At 40.6% G+C, this 24,787-nt stretch overlaps 1 protein-coding gene across 2 annotated transcripts in view; it reads right to left on the bottom strand.

The window, feature by feature from the left end:
• Positions 1-4,511: 4,511 nt before the first annotated feature.
• LOC144606105 (aryl hydrocarbon receptor-like) overlaps positions 4,512-24,787 on the bottom strand; it is a 163,707-nt gene continuing 143,431 nt past the window's right edge. For both annotated transcript variants that reach the window (XM_078421921.1, XM_078421931.1), the window contains 3 exons: positions 24,616-24,757; positions 21,516-23,514; positions 4,512-9,286 (listed from right to left, as the gene is read on the bottom strand). In XM_078421921.1, coding sequence (XP_078278047.1) covers positions 9,134-9,286; positions 21,516-23,514; positions 24,616-24,757 — 2,294 coding nt within the window. In that variant the 3' untranslated portion in view covers positions 4,512-9,133. The remainder of the gene's footprint in view (positions 9,287-21,515; positions 23,515-24,615; positions 24,758-24,787) is intronic.

Consider the following 24,787-nt stretch of genomic DNA (forward strand, 5'->3'; position numbering starts at 1 on the left):
AAAAATGTACTCTTATCCTTAAGTTCTTGTTCTTTAATTAAATGCCCCAGAAATTTAATAATATCCATGTTCAGACCAAATATAATGATTGTTGAATACACTGGTGGCTGTATGGAACATGGTGCCAGAGGAAGTGGTTGAGGCAGATACAGTAACAATATTTAAAATAAATTTGTGCAGGTATATGGATAGGGAAGGTTCCAGCAGGATAATAGACCAAGTGGACCCGTTGGGTCCAAACCTCTCCTGCATTGGTGCAGCAGCCTCTCCTCCCCCTCCCCTCCCCCCTCCCTCCCCTTCCCCTCCGCTCCCCCACTCTATCTCCCTCAACCCTCCTTATCCTACACCCCCCCTCCCTTCCTGTCTCCCTCCACCCCTCCCTCCCTCCCCCTCCCCCTCTAGGAGATAGATTTAAACTTTAAAATGTGAATAACTTAAAAAATATAACCGATTTCAATGAAACCTCTTCCATGAGCACCAAAGGGACGAGGGTGAGTAAGGTGGGTCTAAAATTGTTGCGCTATCGTGTACCATTTTGGCTGTAGTTCAGGAACAAACAAACAAACAAACGAGAGTTTTGAGTATACAGATATGACAAATGTGGGGAATCGGGATGAGGGTGTCTTGATCAGGATGGACTATTTGGGTCAAAGGGCCTGTTTCCGTGCTATGCTTAGTTGAAGAGCCTCTCTATCCTTGTTTGGCTGCAGACATTGCAGATGCGCTGTACACAGTTTTGCACTGGATCAGATGTCAGGTTGAAGCAGGTGTACACACAAGCCCATGTAACATTGTGAGTAGCTGTCTGTAAAGTGAATAGTAAACATCATTTCATGGCTGTTGACGAGAAATCCATATCATTCCGTTGAAGGAAACAGAAGTGAGCAGCTGACAGGAACAAACAATGGCAGAGTGATTAGTTAATGGACTAATAATCCAGAGGCCCAGTCGAACAATTTGGAGAACCAAATTTGAATCCCAGCAGGCAGCTGTAGAATTAAAATTCAATCAATAGCCTGGGATTTAAAGCAATAAAAACAGCTAAAGAATGGACTCTTGTTGTAAGAGCACATCTGGTTTCACTATTGTCCTTCGTGGAAGGAAATCTACTATTCTTCACTGGTTGAGAAAGCCACTCTGTTCAGGGGTGAACAGAAAGGAACATTGGTGATAGAAGAGATCCAATGACAAAGTCCAAGGGGAGAAAGGGTGGTAATAACCAAAGACGTACAGATATGTAGGTTAATTGACTGGGTAAATGTAAAAATTGTCCCTAGTGTGTGTAGGATAGTGTTAATGTGCGGGGATCGCTGGGCGGCGTGGACTCGGTGGGCCGAAGGGCCTGTTTCCGCGCTGTATCTCTAAAATCTAAAAATCTAATAGAACAAATAAGAAAACACTAAATTAATGGAAGGGAGTGTGAATGGCAAACAATTACCCTTAAATTACCAGACAAAGGCGAAGTGAGCGTCAGAATAGATTCTGAAGTTCATAAGTCATCGGAGCAGAATTAGACCATTCAGCCCAAGTCTGCTCTGCCATTCGACCTTCAGAGATCTATCTCTCCTCCTCAACCCCATTTTCCTGCCTTCTCCCCATAACCCCTGACACGAGTACTATTTATTGGTGATGCCCGTAATTGTTGACACCCTTACAAATACTGGAAATCTGGAGTATTGACAATACTTTTAAAAACTGTTTGGAACCCAACATTTTATGAAGTTATTTATATTTACTATTTCCTGTTGCTTTATTTAAAATATTTCAAATCACACGAACCATAATGGATGCATACAGTTAAAGCGAAATAGGTGAAGCAAATCTATGAATAGGAATTCATAGTGTGGTGCTGGCTCAAAGGGCCGAATGGCCTCCTCCTGCACCTATTTTCTATGTTAATTCTTCGTAGGTTTTGCTAGTCAAAGAATGGTGACAATGATGAATGTCTTCACAAGGAGTGGTTGAGCCTGATAAGAGTAGCGGTTATACTGTTCGATTTATTTGAGGATAGACCAGGCACATGCAGGACATACCATTAGCTGATGGCATATTTCTGTGTATATATTCTGTAAAAATAAACCTACAATCCTAAAATGCAGCTCAGCTCAAGGCTGAAGAGGACTGAAGCCTACGACGTGGCAGGCAAAAGTGAATGGAAGTAGAAATCAAGATGCAAGCACGTCTACAGAGATGTGTTAGAATTGCCCAGTACTTCAGAGAGCTGAAGTAGAGATGATTCTGTGTAAATTGCTTGTGTAATGTCCCAACCACTTTCACTTTAGACTTGTTACATTGCAAAGGTTTATGTGTAGGTACTCTCAATTACCTTTGCTTTTGCATCTATCAAAACAGATTTTAGCATCACTGTTCAACATAGTAGTAGAGTTGAACTGCTGCATCATGCCTCTAATGACCCGGATTTAATCCTGATCTCCTTTGCTTTTGGTGTGGGGTTTGCATGTTTTCCCTGTGACTATGTGGGTTTCCGTCAGGTGCTCTGGCAACATGTAGGTTGTTGGATTATTTGGCATTGCAAATTGGTCTCCGCGTGTCTGTGAATGGTAGAGTCTGGTGACGTGGGTGGGAAGGAGAATAAGATGGGATTAGTATAAAAGCTTGATAAGTCTGTTTGCCATACTGTATGACTCTAGCATAAGAGAGACAACAGCAATATTCATCTATTATTATGAAAACATTATGATAGAAGGTGAAGTATAAACAGCTACACTGTGTAATCATCTAAAAGTATACCAGGAAGATGGGGGTTCCCTTTCATCTGCCTCACTTTTGTTCTTTCCAAAAAGCATCAATTCCGCTGTTATTAGGATTATTATGTGTCTTCCATTCCTCCCTGCAAAAGTTTTAACTCCAAAAAATCTTAGGTTCTATTTTCCTGTAGAGCCCACGAGGGACGGGGCCAGAAGCTCTCTAGGAATTCCTTTTCCAATGTTTATCAGATGGACATAACTTCAAGTGAGTGGAACTGTGTTTGGAAATGTGACATGATAGCCTGGACCAACTTTATTATCTTCTCCATAAGAACTGCTAAAAGATCATATCCCAAACTTACCAGAATGTTTGAAGCAAGCTTCTTAGAATATGGTTTCCTTTGAACAGAAGCCGAAATTTTACTTGATGTCCACTCTCTCCACATAGACTCCCCCCCCCCCCCCCCCCCCCCACCTCACTCAGGGAAGTTATCTTCACCAGAAGCATGAAATGTATCACTGTTGGTCTGGACACTCACCAATGCAAGCACATAAAGATCCCTCCCATGGATCCACCAAAGCCACTGGCAGTGGTTTAAGTGAATGACCCCTGATGTTAATGCAAGAATAGATTGCATTGCTGGTTTATGTACAATCCAACTTTCTCCTTCAGTCTTGGGTAACTTCACATTGCACACTGGAGCTTTGTGATGTTATACGTTACCTTCAGCAAGTGTTTTATTTTGCTCACTGTGCTTTCATGTCTGTTCCAACTGCCATGCCAAAAAGGACATGGCATCCCTGGAGAACATGGATAAGTGACATTTCAGATCGACACCCTTCTGAACATCACCTATCCACGTTCTCCAGCGATGCTGCCTGACCAGCAAAGTTACTTCAGCACTTTGTTTCCTTTTGTGTATTAACCAGCACCTGCAGTTCCTTGTTTCTCTAGCTGCCAGGCTTTTGTGCCTTTCAATGATGAGGGTTTCTCTTGATCTTCTATCTAGCAATGCCTATGCTTTGCCAGCAAATTATCCATTTACATCATTACAATGATACCTATATCAAAAGTCTTGCAACCTCCCACAATTTCAACATTATTTTCCACCTCAAGACAACATTCTTCTCCAGGCCAATAACAACTGCTCCTCCTGTGCACGTAAATGCAATGCAAGACCTACATTTTCATCTGGCCCATCGCCACTGATCGGGACCCACGTATCTCCTGGTCATGGGACAGCTTACATATAATTTCTGCAATCCTCTGAAGGCTACCTTTCTTTTGTGGTGCTCTGGATCTTTCCTGAGAGCACAGTCTTGGGATAAAGTCTAGATTGGATTAATGATCTGACCTTGTTCCATCTCTAGTTGGAGATCTGAATTTCCATTTTAAATTCCCTAGCTCGTTTCTTTTCAATTCTTTTTCTCAGTCCCTATATTCCACCCATCATTTTTCCAGAGTTTTCCTTGCACATTCCACCATTAAGCACATTTCATGATGCAGATGATCCTGAAGTTAAAAAGCAGTTTCTAGCTTTCCTAATTATTAACTCAAGTCTATTCAATAACACATATTTTCTCCTTATTGAAATCATTTTCATTAATAAAAAAGTGATGGAGGACAAAAATTTGATTCCATTTAAGGGACTAATCATCGTTCCAGTTCTGTTGAATGTGTACACTTCGAATTTTGTTTTGTTTTTCTATAGCGTTTTAATTAAAGTAACACTCAACCAAGCACACATTCAGTAATTTTTTATTACAATACTGAAGTTTTACAAACTTCACTGAAGACTATATTTTAAGAGAAACATGTACAGTGTGTGTGGACATAGCAATTTGTGAGCAAAACAAATAGAAACAAGTCAAAAAATATACAAGAAACATTTATAGTAATACTGTTTAAACACCACTTTCACAAAAAAGGAGGGCAGAGAGCAGAATTTGAACTCGTTCCAAATCTTCACTGTGCTCCTGCAGTCATCATAGTCCTGCATACACCATTTCATTATATACTACTAAGGCAAGCTGCTGTAGAAAGTAAAGGGCAAAAGACTAATAAGAAGCTATGTGTGTAGTATAACAAATGAAAATGCTGATAAGGCAGTACACAAGTTGTACTGGATATTTGGCACTTAGTAACAGGATGGTGGTTTGTATTTGGCTTAATAGACTATAATATGATACAGCTGTACTTCACAAACAGTACTCATGTACAACAATGATGCTGTCCCTTTATACCCTTAATACAGTGTTTGTAGACCCAGCTACTATTCATTATGTTCACAAACAGCAAAAAAAAACATGCAATGAAAATTGATTGTGCACTTCAATTCCACAATGCATTTGATGCTTCAGGCTGGCAGTTTTCAGATCAAGAAAAAGGCTGCTTAAATCTAATCTCTCCAATCAAGGTTCTAAATGTTAGTGTTGATAGAAATTTTGTTCCCTTCATAATGCTGTCAGGGCTAGTCTGCTATCAGACATTGCAAATGACACAGAAAAAGGTTACTTTATCTTCTGTCCTACAGTAATCAACTAAGCCACTTTCTCCAAAGATACGTTCATAGAAACATAGAAAATAGGTGCAGGAGGAGGCCCTTCAGCCCTTTGAGCCAGCACTGCCATTCATTGTGATCATGGCTGATCATCCACAATCAGTAACCCATGCCTGCTTTCTCCCCATATCCCTTGATTCCACTAGCCCCTGGAGCTCTATCTAACTCTCTCTTAAATCCATCCAGTGATTTGGCTTCCACTGCCCTCTGTGGCAGAGAATTCCACAAATTCACAACTCTCTGGGTGAAAAAGTTCCTTCTCACCTCAGTTTTAAATGGCCTCCCTTTTATTCTAAGACTGTGGCCCCTGGTTCTGGACTCCCCCAACATTGAGAACATTTTTCCTGCATCTGGCTTGTCCAGTCCTTTTATAATTTTATATGCCTCTATAAGATCCCCTCTCATCCTTCTAAACTCCAGTGAATACAAGCCTAGTCTGTTCAATCTTTCCTCATATGATGGTCCCGCCATCCCAGGGATCAATCTCGTGAACCTTCGTTGCACTGCCCCAATTACAAATCATAGATTTCAAATCTCCATTATTTGCAAATATTTAGTCTCGATCTCAATCATGGTTAGCAAAACGTCAAAGAGGTATAAGGGATGCCAAATATAATTGTATCTGACTTAATCTGAATTGAAACAGACTTAAATAGAATTAAGGCACTAGGAAGGCTGATCATGCTATTGGATCTCAAAGCATTTAACAAAATTTTGAAGGAAATCGGAACCAACATGTGAATTAAAAGTTTCAGGTCCATTATCAAATTCTAGTGGACTGGAAAAATGATGATGGGCAAGTCTAATAAGGGAAAGTAAGTGGACCTAGAAATGTTGACATTGGTTATAGGAATTGTACTGAACGGCATTACAAGCAATCAAAGGTATAACAATATGAAGAGGTCGGCAGCATACATATAGGAAACAAAGATTTTACTACATTAACATGATTGAGGAAGGGAATAAATTGAGAGATGTTGACCAAGAATGATAAGAATAGATTTTATTTGCATTAATTCTGGAAACTGAGCGCGGTAATATCCTGAACAACTTTTTTTCCCCTCAAAATCCATCTTTAAAGAAAAATTTAACAGGCAAGTTAATGTGAACATCAAACTTGTCTGTGCAATTTTGCGAGTAGAGGACTGCCTTCACTCAGATTAAATGTGTGGAGTCAGGTCACAGATGTAATCTCTGCAGAGTTTTGAGTTGGACCTATTGCTGTTTATTTCCTTTAATAATTTGTAAGCATTTACAAGTTTCAGGTGACACAAATCTTTGCATATTTATACATAGTTTTGGGGAATTTATATTTTTGTTCATAACTAAATAAGTTAAAGCTTGGCAGATATCATTGAATGTAATAAACCCAGTAATATTAATTTGGGTTTGGAAACTAATGTTTTACGACATGGGTACTCAGTGGGGTTACAGACCAAGGGAGAGGCTTAAGACATGGAACTGTGAAATTATTAAAGATGGAGTAGAAGTGTAATGTTGTTATTGAACATATTATTGCTTTCCTGGGATACATAATGCAATATTAAAGGAAACCTGTTAAATATATAGTCATGATCTTCTGAAGCATGTTACAGAACATGCGTGCATTCGACTAGTGCAATCTTTAAGGAGGGAGGTTGATACGTTACATCCGATTGATTTGTGTCGGAGTAATATTTTCAAATTGTGTGTTCAATAGTAGTTTGCTTTCTGCATGATGAAATACAAATGCTTCCAGGCTGAAGGTCGCACATAGTGGGTCTCCTGTTAAGTAACGGGAAACTAAATTCATGTGATAGCCATCACAAATTGTTCCTCAAAAAAGTGACAGCTGAAATGGATGAATATTTAAAAAATCAACACCATTAGCTTTGCATATTACTGTCTTTTGGTTTTTGCATATACAATTACAACATTTACAAAATGTAATAAATGCATCTTAATAAAATTATCTTCATAAGGACAGTTTAAAAAATGTTACATAATGCACACCATGTAAATTTAAACATGTGCAAAATTAGTAATTATCAAAAAATGTACATTGTGCACCAGTACTTGTGTTTTTAAGTCTAAAACCTGTCTGATAAAGTAATTGCATTTGAAGAGTACATTTATTTGTTAAACTGTACATGATAGCTTCTAATAATTAAAACACCATTGTATTGTAGTCCTTTGTAATTGCTCACTGAATCAATAAGAGCTTTTACTTTGAGTATGAATTTGTTTCCTGACAAGAGTGCAATCTACAAGAGGAAGGTATAATAACTGAGGCGCGCGCAGTACTCATGGAAGACGATACTAGATATATGTAAGTACTGGGAAAAAGTACAACTCATAGTGGGAAACCCCACACAATAATCCTCAATACTGTTGTCTTGCTACATGTTGCATGCGTGCCAGAACCCACAGCATGCCAACATCTAAAACTAATAATTTACACAAAGAAGGTTGCTGCATAGACCATAGTTTCTTTAAATTAAAAACAACTGACTATATCATGGTTCCTAGCGAATAAAGAGACGTCACTGCTAAAATACAATTCTTGGAAAATAATTTCTATTTGTAAATTCTTTCACAAGATAATTTGTGGAAACATCAGTAACTGTTAAGACACATGCTTACAAGGGGAAAATAAGGTACCCATTATTGAGATTTATGTATCAATGCAACTTACACAAATGGGAGAAAATGCCTCTGAAGATACTTACTATATTTAGTGATTGCTATCTAATGTTAAATATTTGCTGCAGTCTTGAAAAATTTATCATTAAACACTCCGATTTATATGGAAGAAAAATATTTTAAATCCAAACTAAAATGCACAATCAGTATAAATTTCATACCGATTTGCTTTAAAGGGTGGGTATAAAATGGGGTCCAACTGTTTGTGATTAAAAGTTATTCACAGGTATTAATTTTAATTAACCATAATCTTGTCACTTTAAGTTATTCTAATGCGACCCATTCTGTATTCTACTTGTACAGCATCCATGGGATTCCTTTATCTCAATGAAAATAGTTGTTGTTTCTTTAGTCTTAAGGAAAATTACTATAGTGCACAGGGTTCTTCAGCATTTCCATTATAACATTAACTGGTGGGCCACAAATTTTGAAAAAGTTCATAAATGGTGTCAGATGTTATAAATCATCAGGATGTGAACTTCTACTCCAACGTTATCACCATGTATGGGGGCTAGTACAAATATTTATAGGTTTGTATCAATTTGAGACAAAAAATAAATATAACAATGTCTTTTTATATTTACTGTTAGCTGTCCCAGAGAAAATATCCTTTACATTTCATTTCTCGGCAGCAGATTCTCCTTGTGTCACTACTGTTTTTAAAGTGCCATAACATGAACAGTTGAAAAGGGTAAATGATTGTCAAATCTTATCTCGCACGCACAGTCTTGGAAGGACCATTTCCATTTGGCAAAAGTACATCTGGCAAATTAATGAACACAACTTTAAAAAAAAATTTTTTAGCACACTGGAATAACCAGCTTCTATAGTTGTTGTAAAATTACGTTCATTATAAGTTAAATTTGGTGCTACATCCTACAACTCTATGTCCAACCAACAATTGCAATACAGGTCATTCATTGTGAAGGAACATCTTGATATTTCCCATATGAATCCTGGAACAAAATACATATTGGAACCAGACTCAGCTATAAAAGAGCATCATGGTATTTGAAGACTGGAGAGACCGTAATACAATCCAGCACAGTACAATCTCTTGCTCCTTTTAATCCTCAATTTAGAAGCTGAATCCCTTCACATTCTACATACATATATTGGTTCCTTCAGCAAGCAATGCAAAAACACTCCCACATTTCTTGTCACAGAAAGTTCCACGCTTGCCTAGATAAAGCCACTGGACGATTGATTTGAGTACGGTCCAGGTTCTCTTGGATGATCGTGTGGAGCCTGGGGAGCTGTGTGTGTGTAATTCACATTATTGAACATACTTGGATAAACTTCATTACTGTTTCCATTGTTGCATCCAGTTTGGATCTGTTGAAGCAAAGAAAAACACGCTTTATTTTTTTTAAAGGAAGGACTGATTGCCAACATTAAAATAATATTTACTGGATCTTGGTGAACCAGCCCCAGTTTACAGTGCAAACTATTTTCATTCTTTAATTTATATTAAGTGCCAAAACTAATGATACTTTAAGATTGTTAAGAAAATATAATTTAAAAAATTTCAATATATACAATAGAAAATAAAACTTGCACTGTCATATAATAAGGATATTTTATTGGGTCAGGCAGCATCTCTGAAAAAAAGGAATAGGTGACATTTTGGGTCAAGACCCTTCTTCAGACTCAACCTGAAACATCACCTATTCCTTTTCTCCATTGATGCTGCCTGACCTACTTCGGCATTTTGTGTCTATCTTCGGTGTAAACTAGCATCCGCAGTTCCTTCCTACACAGGATATTTTAACGTCAGATTCATAAACTGGCTTAGGTATGCTAGACACAAAAAGCTGGAGTTATTTAGTGGGACAGGCAGCATCTCTAGAGAGAAGGAATGGGTGACGTTTCGGGTCGAGACCCTTCTTCTGACGTCATTGCTTTTTCAAACACACAGTATAATGTCAATACATGAAATAAGTCATCAATCAAATTTAAAATTACTTCAGCTCTGCAATATGAATTTAATTTGTCATATATCGCAAGACTTTATAGATAATTAAAATATCAATGGCATACTGGAATGTTTGGAGATTCCGTATCCAAGCAAGGTCCATCTGCTAACAACTTCACCAACTCTAGTAATCGTAGAATTGCCCCATGCCGTGCAATCAAAACACCCACTCATTGACTTGATCCTTCCTGCAAGACTGATTCCAAACCGTCATAAGCACCCTATCACATTTCCCTCCTTGCTCAACAATGTAATATTTTACTACCAAGATAGGTGTATACTACGCAAAGACATTGCAAGATACCTTCCGTCTCCCTCATTTTCTTTTGAGAGTGTCACCCAGCAAGCCAACAACAGGATATCAGCAATAGATATTACGATGAACATATAAATTTTTTGCATCTTTCACGTACTCAGCATCTGACATGAGGTCAAGCTTTGCCCATTAAACAAGACAATGGTGAACCTGACGAGTTCCCAGGAATGAAAAAGCCCACAGTCAGGGCAAAGGACAAGGGTGGCTTGGATACCAGTTACTCAGGGGTGAGTATGGACATTATTTATTTATTTCATTCTTTCACCTCCTTTAGAAAACAGTGTGTAAGTTGTCATCTTTATTGCAGTGCTTGCTCCCATAATGCTGTCATAGGATTTCAAGCCAGCAGTAAAGAAGCTTTAATGAGGCACTTCTGGATTAGTGGTGAAACACTTTGAAGGTGCTCATTGCTTTCTTCCTCCCAGCTGGTAAAGGCCAGAAGGTTTCCTGTTCCAGTCAAAGTGCCTTGGTAGTTGCTGCCATCCATTTGTATTTGGTGTACGCTGCTGCTGGTCTGTGCCAGTGTGGGGAAGAGTGACAAATTCATGGTGCTTGAGTGGGTTGACAAAATGCAGTCGGCCGCAGTAGATTGGGTGAAGTCCAACTTCCTTCGTGCTGTTCGAACTGCATTCTGCCTGGCTGGTAGAGAAGAGTTTGTTTTTCCCCTCATCCCTTCAGGGGTCTTGCTTCAAAATTAAGGCTTTGGAAAATCAAAAGTTTGCTGCAGAAAATCCTGCCGCTGACAAATAGAACAGTACAGCACATGGACAGGCCCTTCGGCCCATAATGTCTATGCTGACATGATGCCAACCATCTCTTATCTACCTGTACATAAATCATCTCTCTCCATTCTCTGCATATCCATATGCCTATCCGAAAGTGTCTTAAATGCCACTATCATATCTGCCTTAACCACCAATCCTGGCAGAATGTCCCAGGCACTCACCACACTGTGTAAAAATAAGTTGTTCCAAGCATCTCAGAATCGTAGTGACATTAAACTTTGCATATCTCACCCTCAAAAATCATCAGTAAACTTCAATACATTCAAAACTCCGCTGCCCGTCTACTCACCCACTCCCCGATCCGTGACCATATCACCCCCGTCCTTTACAAGCTCCACTGGCTCCCCATCCCCCAGAGAATCCAGTACAAAATCCTCCTCATGACCTACAAAGCCCTCCATAACCTGGCCCCATCCTACCTGACTGACCTCCTCCACAGACACACTCCCACCTGCACCCTCCGCTCTGCTGCTGCCAACCTCCTGTCCCCCCCCAACCGGACCAAACTCAGATCCTGGCGGGACAGGGCTTTCTCCATCGCTGCTCCCACCCTCTGGAACTCACTACCCCAAACCGTCAGAGACTCCTCCTCACTCACCACATTCAAAACATCACTGAAGTCTCACCTGTTCAGCACTGCCTTCAACCACTGACCGTCACCTCACCTTCTGTCTCCTTTTTCTGTTCGTTTACTTATTTATCTATTTATTTTCTTCTCTATGTTCTAGTAATCCCTGTAAAGCGTCTTTGAGTGTTTGAAAAGCGCTATATAAATGTAATGCATTATTATTATTATTATTATTAAAGTTAAGCCCTCTTGTATTTGATTTTTGCATCCTGGGATAAAGATTCTGACTATCTACGCCTCTCATAATTTTATATACTTTTATCAGGTCTCCCACAACTTCTGGCATTCCAGAGAAAACAATCCAAGTGTTTCCAATCCAGGCAACATTCCGGTAAACTTCCTCTGCACCCTTTCTAAAGCCTTCACATCCTTCCTGTAATAGGGCGATCAGAACTGCATGCAATACTCTAAATGTGGACTAAACAGTCCTATAAAGTTGTATGGTGACTCCCTGACACAGTCTATGAAAGGAAGCACATCATATGCTTTCTTTACCATTTTACCTGCTTGAATTGCTAGTTTCAGGGTTTATGGACTTGAACCCCAAGACCCCTCTGCACAGCAAAGGAATCTTATTAATTTAGCAAAATAAGGGATTCTTGTCCTTGAACTTGCATGTTGTATATAGCCAGTGCCCCAGTGGAGATTGTATCCACCGTGGAACCATCATTACAGTATTCAGGCATTAGTGCAAATGGATTTTGAAGGACAAGAACCCCTGAGGACAAGCACCATTGAGGGCTCCAGCAATGAGAGCCAAATTCTTTTCAATTACAGTAATTTCATGTCTGGTTCCAGCCAAGGTAAATGCTTAGACTTCTTTGTCTAATGTTGTGAATCATAATTACGTACCATAAACATAACCTGCTACTTAGTAAATCAGGTTGTACCGCATTCAGGTACAGACCACCTTCTTTTCTGAGCTGTGACTCTGTGAGTAGGATTTCCATTTGAAGCAAAAGGGACATCCAGAGCACTGGTTAAAGATCCAAATGTTGTGAGCCTCATTGTATGTTATTTAACTGTAGTCGCTGGAGCCTTCACTGGTGTGGACTCAGTGGTTCTAGTCCAAGAATAGCCATTTGCTTTCTTGTCTGGTGTCTATAATGATGGCTGAACAGCGAGTAACACAATCTCCCCTGGGGCACAGGCTACATCCAACATGCACATTTAAGGGGATTAGTTCTTCCTTTTGCCATACAAATAAGATTCCTCGTTGAGCCCCCAATACCATGACCACAGGTTATCACTCCCTGAACCGCAAGGTAGTCTGCCATATTGGCAGAGGCACATGCCATGCTGTCATTGCCTCCTAAATAATGAATTTTCCTTTCGTTATCTAGAATGTTCCTTATGTAGCAACAAGGAAATGATCTGCGGACAAGCACTTGAGGACCACGATAACCTTCATAGCCAAAGAACAGAGCAGGACCAGGTCGAAGGCTGCTCTGCCTGCCACAGGTAAATCTCAATGGAAACCTTGGCATCCAGGCAAAATATCTAGCCCACTGATGCATAAATAATTACTCATAGAAGACACCTGGACAAGCCGTAAGACATAACAGAAGAATTAGGCCATTCGACCTCCATCATTCGATAATGGATGATCTATTTTTCCCGATCAACCCCATTCTCTTGCCTTCTCCCCTTAACCTTTGTCACTCTTACTTATCCTATCACTATCTACTTTAAAAACATCCAAAGACTTGGCCTCTACAGCTGTCTGTGGCAATGAACTCCACAAATCCACCACTCTCTAGCTAAAGAAATTCCATCTGTAGACGTACACTATAGTCAGGCCTTTCATTACTTGGTAGGTTTTAATGAGATCCTCCTTTATCCTTCTAAACACCAGCGAGTACAGGACCAGAGCCATCAAATGCTCCTCATACATCATCCCACGGATCATTCTCGTAAACCTCATCTGGACCCTGTACAATGCCAGCACATCCATGCTCAGATATGGGGCTCAAGACTGCTCACAATATTCCATTTATGGTCGGACGAGTGCCTTGTAAAGCCTCAGCATTACATTCTTCCTTTTACATTCTAGTCCTCTTGAAATGAGTGTTAACATTGCATTTGCCTTCCTTACCGCCAACTCAACCTTGCATCTCCGATTCCTGAACCTTCTCTCCATTTAGAAAATAGTCTACTCCATCACTCCTTCTACCAAAGTGCAGGACCATACACTTTGTTAGACTGTGTTCCAATCGCCACTTCTTTGCCCACTTTCCCAATCTGTTCAAGTCCTTCTGCAGACTCTGCTTCCTCAACACTACCTGCCCCTCCACCTATCTTTGTATCACCCGCAAACATGACAACAAATCCATCAATTCCATCATCCAGATCTTTAACATATGACGTTAAAAGTAGCGGACTCAACACCGACCCCTGAGGAACACCACTAGTCACCGGCAGCCAACCAGATAAGGTCCCTATTATTCCCACTCTTTGCCTTTTGCCAGTCAGCCAATCTTCTGTCCATGCTAGTACCTTGCTCTAATAGTATGGGCTCCTCTCTTGTTTAATAGCCTCATCGCTGCTCCCACCCTCTGGAACTCACTACCCCAAACCGTCAGAGACTCCTCCTCACTCACCACATTCAAAACATCACTGAAGTCTCGCCTGTTCAGCACTGCCTTCAACCACTGACCGTCACCTCACCTTCTGTCTCCTTTTTCTGTTCGTTTACTTATTTATCTATTTATTTTCTTCTCTATGTTCTAGTAATCCCTGTAAAGCGTCTTTGAGTGTTTGAAAAGCGCTATATAAATGTAATGCATTATTATTATTATTATTATTATTATGTGCGGCACCTTATCAAAGGCCTTCTGAAAATCCAAGTAAACAACATCCACTGACACCCTTTTGTCTATCCTACTTGTTACTTCCTCAAAGAATTCCAACAGATTTGTCCAGCAAGATCTCCACTTAACATGACGATGCTGACTTTGGCCTTTTTTATCACATGCTTCCTGTAACCCGAAACCTCATCTTTAATATAATCTATATACTAAAACTCTTGTTTGTTTGTTTGTTTGCTTGTTTGTTTGTTTGCTTGTTTGTTTGTTCCTGAACCACAGCCAAAAAGGTACACAACAGCACAACAATTGTAGGCCCACCTTACTCACCGTCGTCCCTTTGGTGCTAATGGAAGAAATTTCATTGAAATCGGTGTTATATTTTTAATGTTATTTCCATTTTAAAGTTTAAATCTATCTCCTAGGGAGGGAGGATAAGGGGGGAGGAGGGAGGGAGGGGGGGAGGAGGGAGGGGGAGGAGGGGGAGTGGGGGAGGAGAGCGAGCGGGGGGGGGGGGGGGGGGGGGGGAGAGGGTGCTGCACCAATGCAGGAAAGGCTTGGCCCCAATGGGTACACTTGGTCTAGTGGACTCCAAAATCTTACCAGTTACTAAAGTGATACTGACTGGCCTATAATTTCCTCTCTTTGCCCCATTTCCATCTTAAACAGTGGAGTTACATTTGTGATTTTCCAGTCCTCTGGTACTATTTCTGACTCAAATGATTCTTGAAAGATCACTATTAATGCCTCCACAATCTCTAGTTACCTCTTTCAGAACCCTGGGGTGTAATCCATCTGGTCCAGGTGATTTATCCACCTTCAGACCTTTCAGTTTCCCAAGAACCTTCTCCTTAGAAGAGTAATTGCACTCACATCTGCCCCCTGACTCACTTGAATTTCTGACATGTCGTTGGTGTCTTTCACTTTGAAGAGTGACACAAAAAAACTTATCCCATTTGTACTCCATTTCTTTGTTCTCCATGACTACTTCTCCAGTATCATTTTCCAGCAGTCCGATGTCCACTCTTGCCTAGCTTTTACTGTTATATATCTCAAAAATCTTTTGGTCTCCTCTTTTATATTATTGGCTGGCTTACCTTCGTATTTCATCTTTTCTCTCCTTATTGCTTTTTAAATTACCTTGTTGGTTTGTAAAAGCTTCCCAATCCTCTAACTTCCCACTAATATTAGCAAAATTATATGCTTTCTTTTCAAGGATGCCTTTGACTTCCTTTGTCAGCACTGTTGCCTCATTCCTCCCTGAGTATGTTTCTTCCTAATTGGGATGAAAAGATCCTTGTGTTTTCAAAATTACTCCCAGAAACGGCTGGGGCCATTGCTGCTCTTGCTAGTGTCCACTTCCTAACAACTTTAGCCAGCTTCCCCACCCGCCCCTCCCCCTCATGCCTCCATCATTACCTTTACTCAACAGTAATTCCGATACATCTGATTCTGGTTACTCTCTCTCAAACTGCAGGTTGAATTCTACCATATGATTATCACTGCCACCTAGGGATTCCTTCACCTAAGCTTCTTAACCAAATCTGGTCCATTACACGACACCAAATCCAGAATTGCCTTTTCCCTAGTGGGCTTGACCATGAAATGCTCCAAGAAGCTATCTCGTAGACACTTTACAGTACCAACCTGATTTTCCCAGTCTACCATATTGAGATCCACCACGATCCATTGCCCTTCTTACATGCTTTACTACCTCCGGATTTAATTTGTGCCCTGGCACATCCTGGCTGATTATTTGGAGGCCTGTATATAACTCCCAACAGGGTCTTTTTACCCTTGCAGTTTGTTAACTCTACCCACAAGGATTCTACATCTACTGATCTTATGTCATTTCTTGCTAATGATTGGATTTCATTTTGTTATCATCAGAGCCACCCACCCTCTCTGCCCACCTGCCTGTCTTTTTGATAGGATGTGTATCCCTGGATGTTCAGCTCTCAGCTCTGATCCACGATTCTGTCATGCCTACAATGTCATACCCACTACTTTCTAATCACACTATAAGTTGATCCACCTGGTTTCGTTAACTACGTGAATGCAAATATAACACTGTCAGTTCTGTATTCATCACGCCTCTTTTTAAATTGGTCCCCATGTTGCTGGATGTAAGACTCTTATCCCTTTCTAAATTTTTAGTTTAGAGATACAGCGCGGAAACAGGCCCTTCGGCCCACCTAGCCCGCACCGACCAGCGATCCCCGCACATCAACACTGTCCTCCACACACTAGGGACAATTTACACATACACCAAGCCAATTAACCTACATACCAGTAGGTCCTTGTAGTGTGGGGGGAAACCGAAGATCTCGGAGAAAACCCACGCGGTCACGGGGAGAACGTACAAACTCCGTACAGACAGCACTTGTAGTCGGGATCGAACCCGGGTCTCTAGTGCTGCAAGCGCTGCAAGGCAGCAGCGCTACCGCTGCGCCACCGTGGCCGCCCTTTCTGTCCTATTTATAATTCTGGAGACTTTGGGAACCTTTCATGCACTCTAGCCTTTCTAGCCACAATCCATTCAAACTTTAATATAACTACTCTTCAAATTGACACCAATATACTGTGTTATGTCCAACACTATGCATTCAAATCTCTATGATTCCCAAATGGAACCAAATCACCCTTCATCACCAATCTCAAACAGAAGTTTCCCAATTCTGTGATATAGTTCAGCAGAATGAGCTCAAGCCCAACAAGTAATTATGGATTCATCTTAATGGGAGAGTGCTACCTGCTGTCACGAGAACATAACAAATAGTAATAGATGGCTATTGGGTTCTTATACGGTCTTCTATTCAATAAGATCAATTAATCTTTTATTCCAGAACCACATTCCTGCACTAACCCATATGCCTTGATTTCATTAATATCTAGAAAGCAATCACATCTCTTAAATACTCAGCCACAAGTTTCCACAACCCTGCTGGGTAGAGAATTTAAAAAATGCACTGCCATCTCGAGTTTCCATTTTTCTGTTTTGAGTGGCTGACCAGTTACTTTGAAAGACTCTGCGTCTTTCCCGACATGCCCTTTCAGTATTTTGCACAAACTTAAGACAGTACATACCTAATCTATTAAATCTTTCCTCTTTCAAAAACTTTTCATGCCAGGAATTAATCCCAGTGAACCTCTGCTGCATTTTATCCTTGTCAAGCTTATCCTTTTGAGAGTAAGCAGACCAGACTTGCACCCCACATTCACTTGTATAAGCGAGTTCGGTACTTTGACTGAGCATGTGCCAGTCATAGGTCGCAGGAACTAAACATTTTCGCCGGCTGATCTGCTGCGTGTATTACAGACCTGCGTTTCATCCGTGTTTTCCAGTTTTGCTTCGCAGAGGTACGAAAATACAGCTTTAAAAAATTTGAATTAGGTGTATTTATGGTTAATTTGTACAAGACTACGATGATTTTGTAGGTTTTATTGCTTTATGCTTTGGTGAGTGAGCGAGATTGTTACAATTTTCTTTTGCTGGTCGTGCAGCGATTAGACAGTTGCAGAGGTCAGCATCCAGCGGAGCAGTTTGCTGATCAAACCATCCCTATAATATCACCCGGTAGACACAAAATGCTGGAGTAACTCAGTGGGACAGGCAGCATCTCTGGAGAGAAGGAATGGCTGATGTTTTAGGTCGTGACCCTACAGGAAGAGTCTTGCTCACTCACCAAAGCATAAGGCAATAAAACCTACAAAAATCATCGTAGTCTTGTCCAAATTAACCATAAATACACCTAATTAATATTTTAATGGAAAATATGAATGAAACGCAGGTCTGTATACACGCAGCAGATCAGCCGGCGAGAATGTTTAGCCCCTGAGACCTATGACTGGCACATGCTCAGTCGAAATACCAAACTCACTTATTCTCACCTGGGGTCTATATGACAATAATTGGAGTAAAATGTCTCCACCCTTGCACTCAAAATCTTTTTGCTGTAAAGACGGAATTCAATTCTAAAATTTCACAAATCAATAATCCACCCCCAATACTATGCAATCTAATTTTAGTATTCTGTTGTGATTTTATTGGCCAGATACACCATATCAACACTGGTTTACCCTTATTGATTCTGCTAGTTACTATTTCATAAACATACAATAGATTCATCAAACATTATTTCCCTTTCACAAATCTATGTCCTCGGTCCTATTTTTATTTTTCCAAGTGCACCGTTAAAACTTAATTAATTTAATAACACATGTCAGCATTTTCCTTAATACAGATGTCAGGCTAACTATTCTACACTTCCCCGTCCTCTTCCTCCATTCTTATATAGTGAAATTGTATGTAGAGACCACTCTAGAATCTATGGAATTTTTCAAATGCATCTGCTATTTCCCCAGCCACCTCTAAAAATATAATTAGATGCAAATACCTTATCCTCTGGGAACTTGTCACTTCTCCGTCCCATCACTTTCTCCAATATTTTTGTTTTTTACTAATATTTATATATTTTTTACTTACTTTAGATCTATAATCCTGAGAGGTATTTTTTTAATTGTGAAACAAAATATTTAACTTCTATGCTGATTCCTTATTTCCTAACACAATTCTTCCTGTCTCAATCAGTAAGGCATCCTAAATGATTTTTCACAACTTTTTATTTTTACATAACTATATGCACTTTTACAATCTGCATTCCTGTTTCTTCCCTGCCTACTGAGGAAGGGTCTCGACGCAAAAAGTCACCTATCCATGTTCTCCCGAGCTGCTGCCTGACCTGCAGAGTTACTCCAGCACTTGTGTTGTTTTACTCATATTCTACTTTCCCCTTGAAGTTTTTAGACATTTTGAAAATCTGATTTTTTTTTCTCACTCCCAAGGCTTGTTGTAGTTTTTGGCAACTTTACAAGCCTTTTTCTTAGATCTAATGCTATCCTTCACTTCTCTTGACAGTAACGGGCGGATTACCTAGTATCTTGGCAATAATTCACAAATTGCTTTGAATGCCAGTTTGATAGGGCAAAGAGCAAATCAATGTAGTGTGAAGAATAGCACAATCACATGTAGCATGCAACACCTTTGGCACAGAACTTTGATTCAATCTGATAAACAGCGCAAGACACTCAATAACATTAAGACTGTAATTCATATTCAAAATTCCAACCACATTAAGATTATTACTCTGCAAAATAGAACAATGATACATCCCCAGTTTGAGATCAATCATAAGATCATGTGATAGGAGTAGAATTAGGCCATTCGGCCCATCAAGTCTACTCTGCCATTCAATCATGGCTGATCTATCTCTCCCTCCAAACCCCATTCTCCTGCATTCTCCCCATAACCTCTGATGCCCATACTAATCAAGAATCTATCTATCTGCCTGAAATAGATCAACTGACAGCCTCCACAGCCTTCTGTGGCAAAGAATTCCACAGATTCACCACCCTCTGACTAAAGAAATTCCTCCTCATCTCTTTTCGAAAAGAATGTCCTTTAATTCTGAGGCTATGATCTCTAGTCCTAGATTCTCCCGCTAGTGGAACCATCCTCTCCACATCCACTCTATCCAAGCCTTTCACTATTCTGAACGTTTCAATGAGGTCACCCCTCATTCTTCTGAACTCCAGCGAGTACAGGCCCAATGCCGTTAAACGCTCATCATATGTTAATCTACTCATTCCTGGGATCATTTTTGTAAACCTCCTCTGGACCCTCTCCAAAGCCAGCACATCCTTACTCAGATATGGTGCCCAAAATTGCTCACAATATTGCAAATGCGGCCTGACCAGCACCTTGTAGAGCCTCAGCATTACATCCCTGTTTTTTGTGGACAAGCCGTCTCGATCAATGTCATGATTCGAGAGGTGCATTCCCATTCAAAGCCTATTTCTAATCAATGATTTCTTTGTTTGGGCTCCATTCCTTGTGAAAGTGTTCTGCTTTATATTTACCTCTCAACTCAGATTATTGATATGCTTTGAATTTTTTTTTTAATGTAAATTTTATTTTGGTGTTAGCCTTCATCACTGGCAGCATTTGCATTTCCCAATCAGAAAATCACAGGTTCTCATTTCATTCCCTAAGCTGGATTGCCTAAACTAAACTGGCAATGATGGACCGTTAGACATTCATTGACATTAAACCAAGTTTCTATCTGCTGTGTCAAGATGATGTAAATAATTACAGGTTACGGAACCCTGATTTATGTTAGCCTGGAGATATGAAAGAGTATTTGGAATACCGGCAGACTAGATCCGTTGGATAATGTTGCGGGGTGGGGGGAACGACACAGTCCGCGTATTGTTACGGGAGAGGGGGTTAGGGGAGAGATTCAGTCTGCAGCCACATTCCTGTCCTGTGAACTGTTTGGGTCATGAACAGTACTCAAGAAAGGAACATGAGGGAGAGGCTGTAAATTGCTCTATTCAAAGTAGTAGCAGGAAGCTCCATTAAATATAAATTGAAAATATTTTTTGTTTGCACAAGTTGAGAATAGAATTATTTCTAAGAATTTGAGTTTTAACAATGATTGCACTTTAAACCTTTGAGCTTATTCGCAGTAGTGAAATATGCTATTTGAATGGAAGTCATTTTCAAAGATATAAAATCTCACAGTTAAACAGTAATCATGATTATCTTGAGACAATGTCAGTTTAACTTCAAGTTCAAAAGAATCTTAAAACGCAAAGATTTAACATGAAAGTGCCGTGGTGCTGACAATTGACAAATAAATCAAACGGCAATAACCCAATGTACAGGAAGGAGGTCAAATCTCTCTTTGGCAGTGTCAAAAATTGAACTTGATTTGAAAATAATGTGGAAATACAAAAGCTGCCACTGATTAAAACAGATATTACAATCGGGTAATTGTGTTCCCACAAACACATAATGATTCACTGATATTCTTTATAGAAGTTAACATAGTCTGGCATGTATGTACCTCGTGACGCATGACAACATGATATGCCATTGAGCGGTCAAGGAGGCCTTCCTATTGCACCAATACTTTCTCAGGGCAATCAGAGACAAGTAGAATTGTTTTCCTTTACCCCGACCTCTTGAGAATGGTATAAGAAAATAGTGTTTACCTTGGCTAAAAATGGCTGTTCGCCCGGGTTTGTCGACTTGAATTGCATTGTATCCATACAGGGTAAGTCACTCTCTGTTAGACATGGAATCATTGACATGGCGCCTGTGTAACATGCCTGTGGTGTAATCAAATCCATTGATGGGCTTATAGCACTACAATCCTGAATCTCGGAACGCTGCGGTACACAGTCCAGGTAATCCTCCAGGCCATTAACTTTGTTGCAGTTCTGTGTATGGAAGCCATCAACCTGGTTTGTTTGGCCAAAGTCAGAAGGCTGGGTTAACCCACTATCTCCCTGCTGATACAACAGGAAGGCTTGCTGACACGCTGAAGTGGTAACATTCAGCTCAGATTTATATTGGAATCCTGATGATGTGTTGTCCAAAGTAGAGAAATCAAACTGCTTCTCCTGATCATTAGCAAGACTTTCACTGCCAGAGTTCCAGTTTCTGAACAATCCGTTGACTTTCATGAGCTTCATTTTCTGGCACAGCTGCTGCTGTTGCTGATAATGTTGCATTCGAGATTGTTGCTGCTTTTGCTGGCAATGTTGCGATGGAAGAGGCTGCTGTCGGTAATGCTGGATTGGATGTTGTTGCTGCAACAAGTGTTGTGTTGCAAGTTGTTGCTGCTGCTGCAAGGGTTGCACTGGAGGCAGGTGCTGCTGCAATGGAGGAAGCTGCTGCTGTTGCTGCAAGGGCTGCACTGGAGGCAGCTGCTGCAAACGCTGTACTGGAGGATGCTGCTGCAAGTGCTGCATTGGAGGAAGCTTTTGCTGTTGTTGCTGCAAATGCTGCGCTGAGGGCAGCTGCTGCTGTTGCTGCTGCGAGCGCTGCATTGAAGGCAGCTGATGCTGTTGTTTCAGTGAGCACTGCACTGGAGGAAGCTGCTGCTGTTGCTGCAAATGCTGCGCTGGGGGCAGCTGCTGCTGTTGCTGCTGTTGCAAATGCTGCATTGAAGGCAGCGGAAGCTGTTGCTGCAAATGCTGCGCTGGGGGCAGCTGCTGCGAGCACTGCATTGAAGGCAGCTGTTGCTGTTGTTGCTGTAACCGCTGCACTGGAGGAAGCTGCTGTTGCTGCAAGTCGTGCGTTGGGGGCAGCTGATGCGGTTGCTGTGATTGCTGCACGGGTGGCAGCTGGTGCTGTTGTTGCTGCGACTGCTGCACTGGAGGTAGCTGATGCTGTTGCTCAAAACTTTGTGCTGGAAGTTGCTGTAAGGGCTCCACTGGAAGCTGCTGTAAGGATTGCAATGGAAGTTGCTGCTGTTGTTGCAAATGTGGCAGAAACCGTTGTTGCTGAAAGCGTTGTGTTGTAGGTTGTTGTTGCATCATGCAATTTGAGTTTGAGTTCAGTGGTTTCCCCTGCATACAGCTTGAATACATGCAGTCTGACCTCTTCTTTAGCGATTCTTGAACAAAATTTAGAATTTCATCATTCAATGTAATGTTATTTATATCTCCAGCATCATCCCACTGAACCTTCAGGAATGTCTCATCCTGGCTTATGAGATCAAAGTCCTCTAGTTCTATGTCAAGATTTTTCATAGTGTTATAAAGCTCACTGCCAATGCTATTTGCCATAAAGTCTACATTTTTTTCAGGAGCAGGAAAAGGCTTTTGCTTCTGAACACAATCAATCTTCCTAATACTGTTATCATCATTGAACATATGTTCTTCCCAATTATATGGATAGACATCACTTAATTCCATATCTCTGCTCTCATTAAAAAAGGCCTTTTGAAATGTTTGATCCTGTGAAGGTTCAGATATATATACTGATCTATCTTGGCTCAACATGGCACCAAGAAGGGAGTTTGGATCCAGTGGTTCCTGCTGCGTCGTTGTTTCTGCCACAATTGTGTGTTTAATTTGATTAATTATAGGATCCGATAATCCAAGCATTATACAATTTCCTTCATATAGCAATGCCTCGCCTGTTGCAAAATTAAAAGGTAACTGCAAAGTTCGTTTTTGCAAATGCTCTTCCCCTTCCTCCTTCCTGGAAAAAAACAGAAATGTCCATTGTTATTACAAGCATTTGCAGAACATCCAAGAACTCAAGTCTAACTGTTTCTAATATAAAAGGGCTCTCAAAGGGGGTTAATTTCTGATGAAATTACTCTAGCCTTTGCAGGAAGAGGGAATGGGTGAAAAAAACAAGGAATTAGGAGTCCTGGATTGTGACCCGTTACCTGATCTTGCAGCTTGCGTTACCTATCTGTTCTAGATATGGAGGGTGAACAGGGCTGACTATCCAACCAGAGTTTTCCTGAATTGAATAGAACTCCATATTGCAAGTGAACCTCAGACAACAGATCACAGAGAGAAGCACTCGGGAAACCAAGGGAAACACAGGGAAACGTGTACATTCTTCACACACGGCCCCTTAGATTGGGAATGAACTCAGTCATTGTTGAGAGGCAGCAACATTAATAGATAGACACAAAATGCTGGAGTAACTCAGCAGGACAGGCAGCATTTCTGGAGAGTTTGAAGAAGGGTCTTAATTCGAAACGTCACCCATTCCTTCTCTCCAGAGATACTGCTAGTCCCGTTGAGTTACTCCAGTCTATCTTCGGTGTAAATCAGCATCTGCAGTTCCTTCTTGCAGCATCATTAATACGTCAGCTACTCTGTAGCCCAAAGATGTTTGAATGCCGATCAATCTTTGCCTTCAATATATTCAAGGTGTAAGGATGGCTATACTTAAATCTCTAACTTGAAGTTATCAGCAAATGATTCAAGGTGTGAGGCACTGTTAAAGCAATTGTGAAAGGATCCAGGGGCATTGTATTAGACGTGGTCACAGAGAGAGTGTGTAAACTCCATACAGAGAGCACCAAAAGGCTCGGCGGAACAAGATCACTGGTTTTGTAAGGCAGCAGCTTTACTAGATGTAACAACTTGCAACCTGGAAATATGGAAGTGAAGGGATTATTTAATAATCATCATTAATTCTAGACAAAATTAAACAAGTATTTAGACATGTTTTCCCTTCCCCGAAGAATGGTACATCAAATGGGTTGCTTCGTGAAGAGAGGTGCAAAGTCAATCAGGGTCCCGCAAATAAAATGTAAATCTTTTTTTTATATATACTTACGTGAGAGGCCTTTGTGTGGCTATAATATAATCTGGCTTCCCATTTTTGTATCCAAGTCGTGCATTTGCTTGCACCCAAGTCCACCTATTCTCTTTGGTCAAAAGTCTGAAAACAGTCATTCCACTTTCCCCTTTCTTCATCACTGAAATGTAAAAAAACAGGTAGAAGTAAC

This window comes from Rhinoraja longicauda, chromosome 2 (genome assembly GCF_053455715.1).
Source record: "Rhinoraja longicauda isolate Sanriku21f chromosome 2, sRhiLon1.1, whole genome shotgun sequence".
In the NCBI taxonomy this organism is placed as follows: Eukaryota; Metazoa; Chordata; class Chondrichthyes; order Rajiformes; family Arhynchobatidae; genus Rhinoraja; species Rhinoraja longicauda.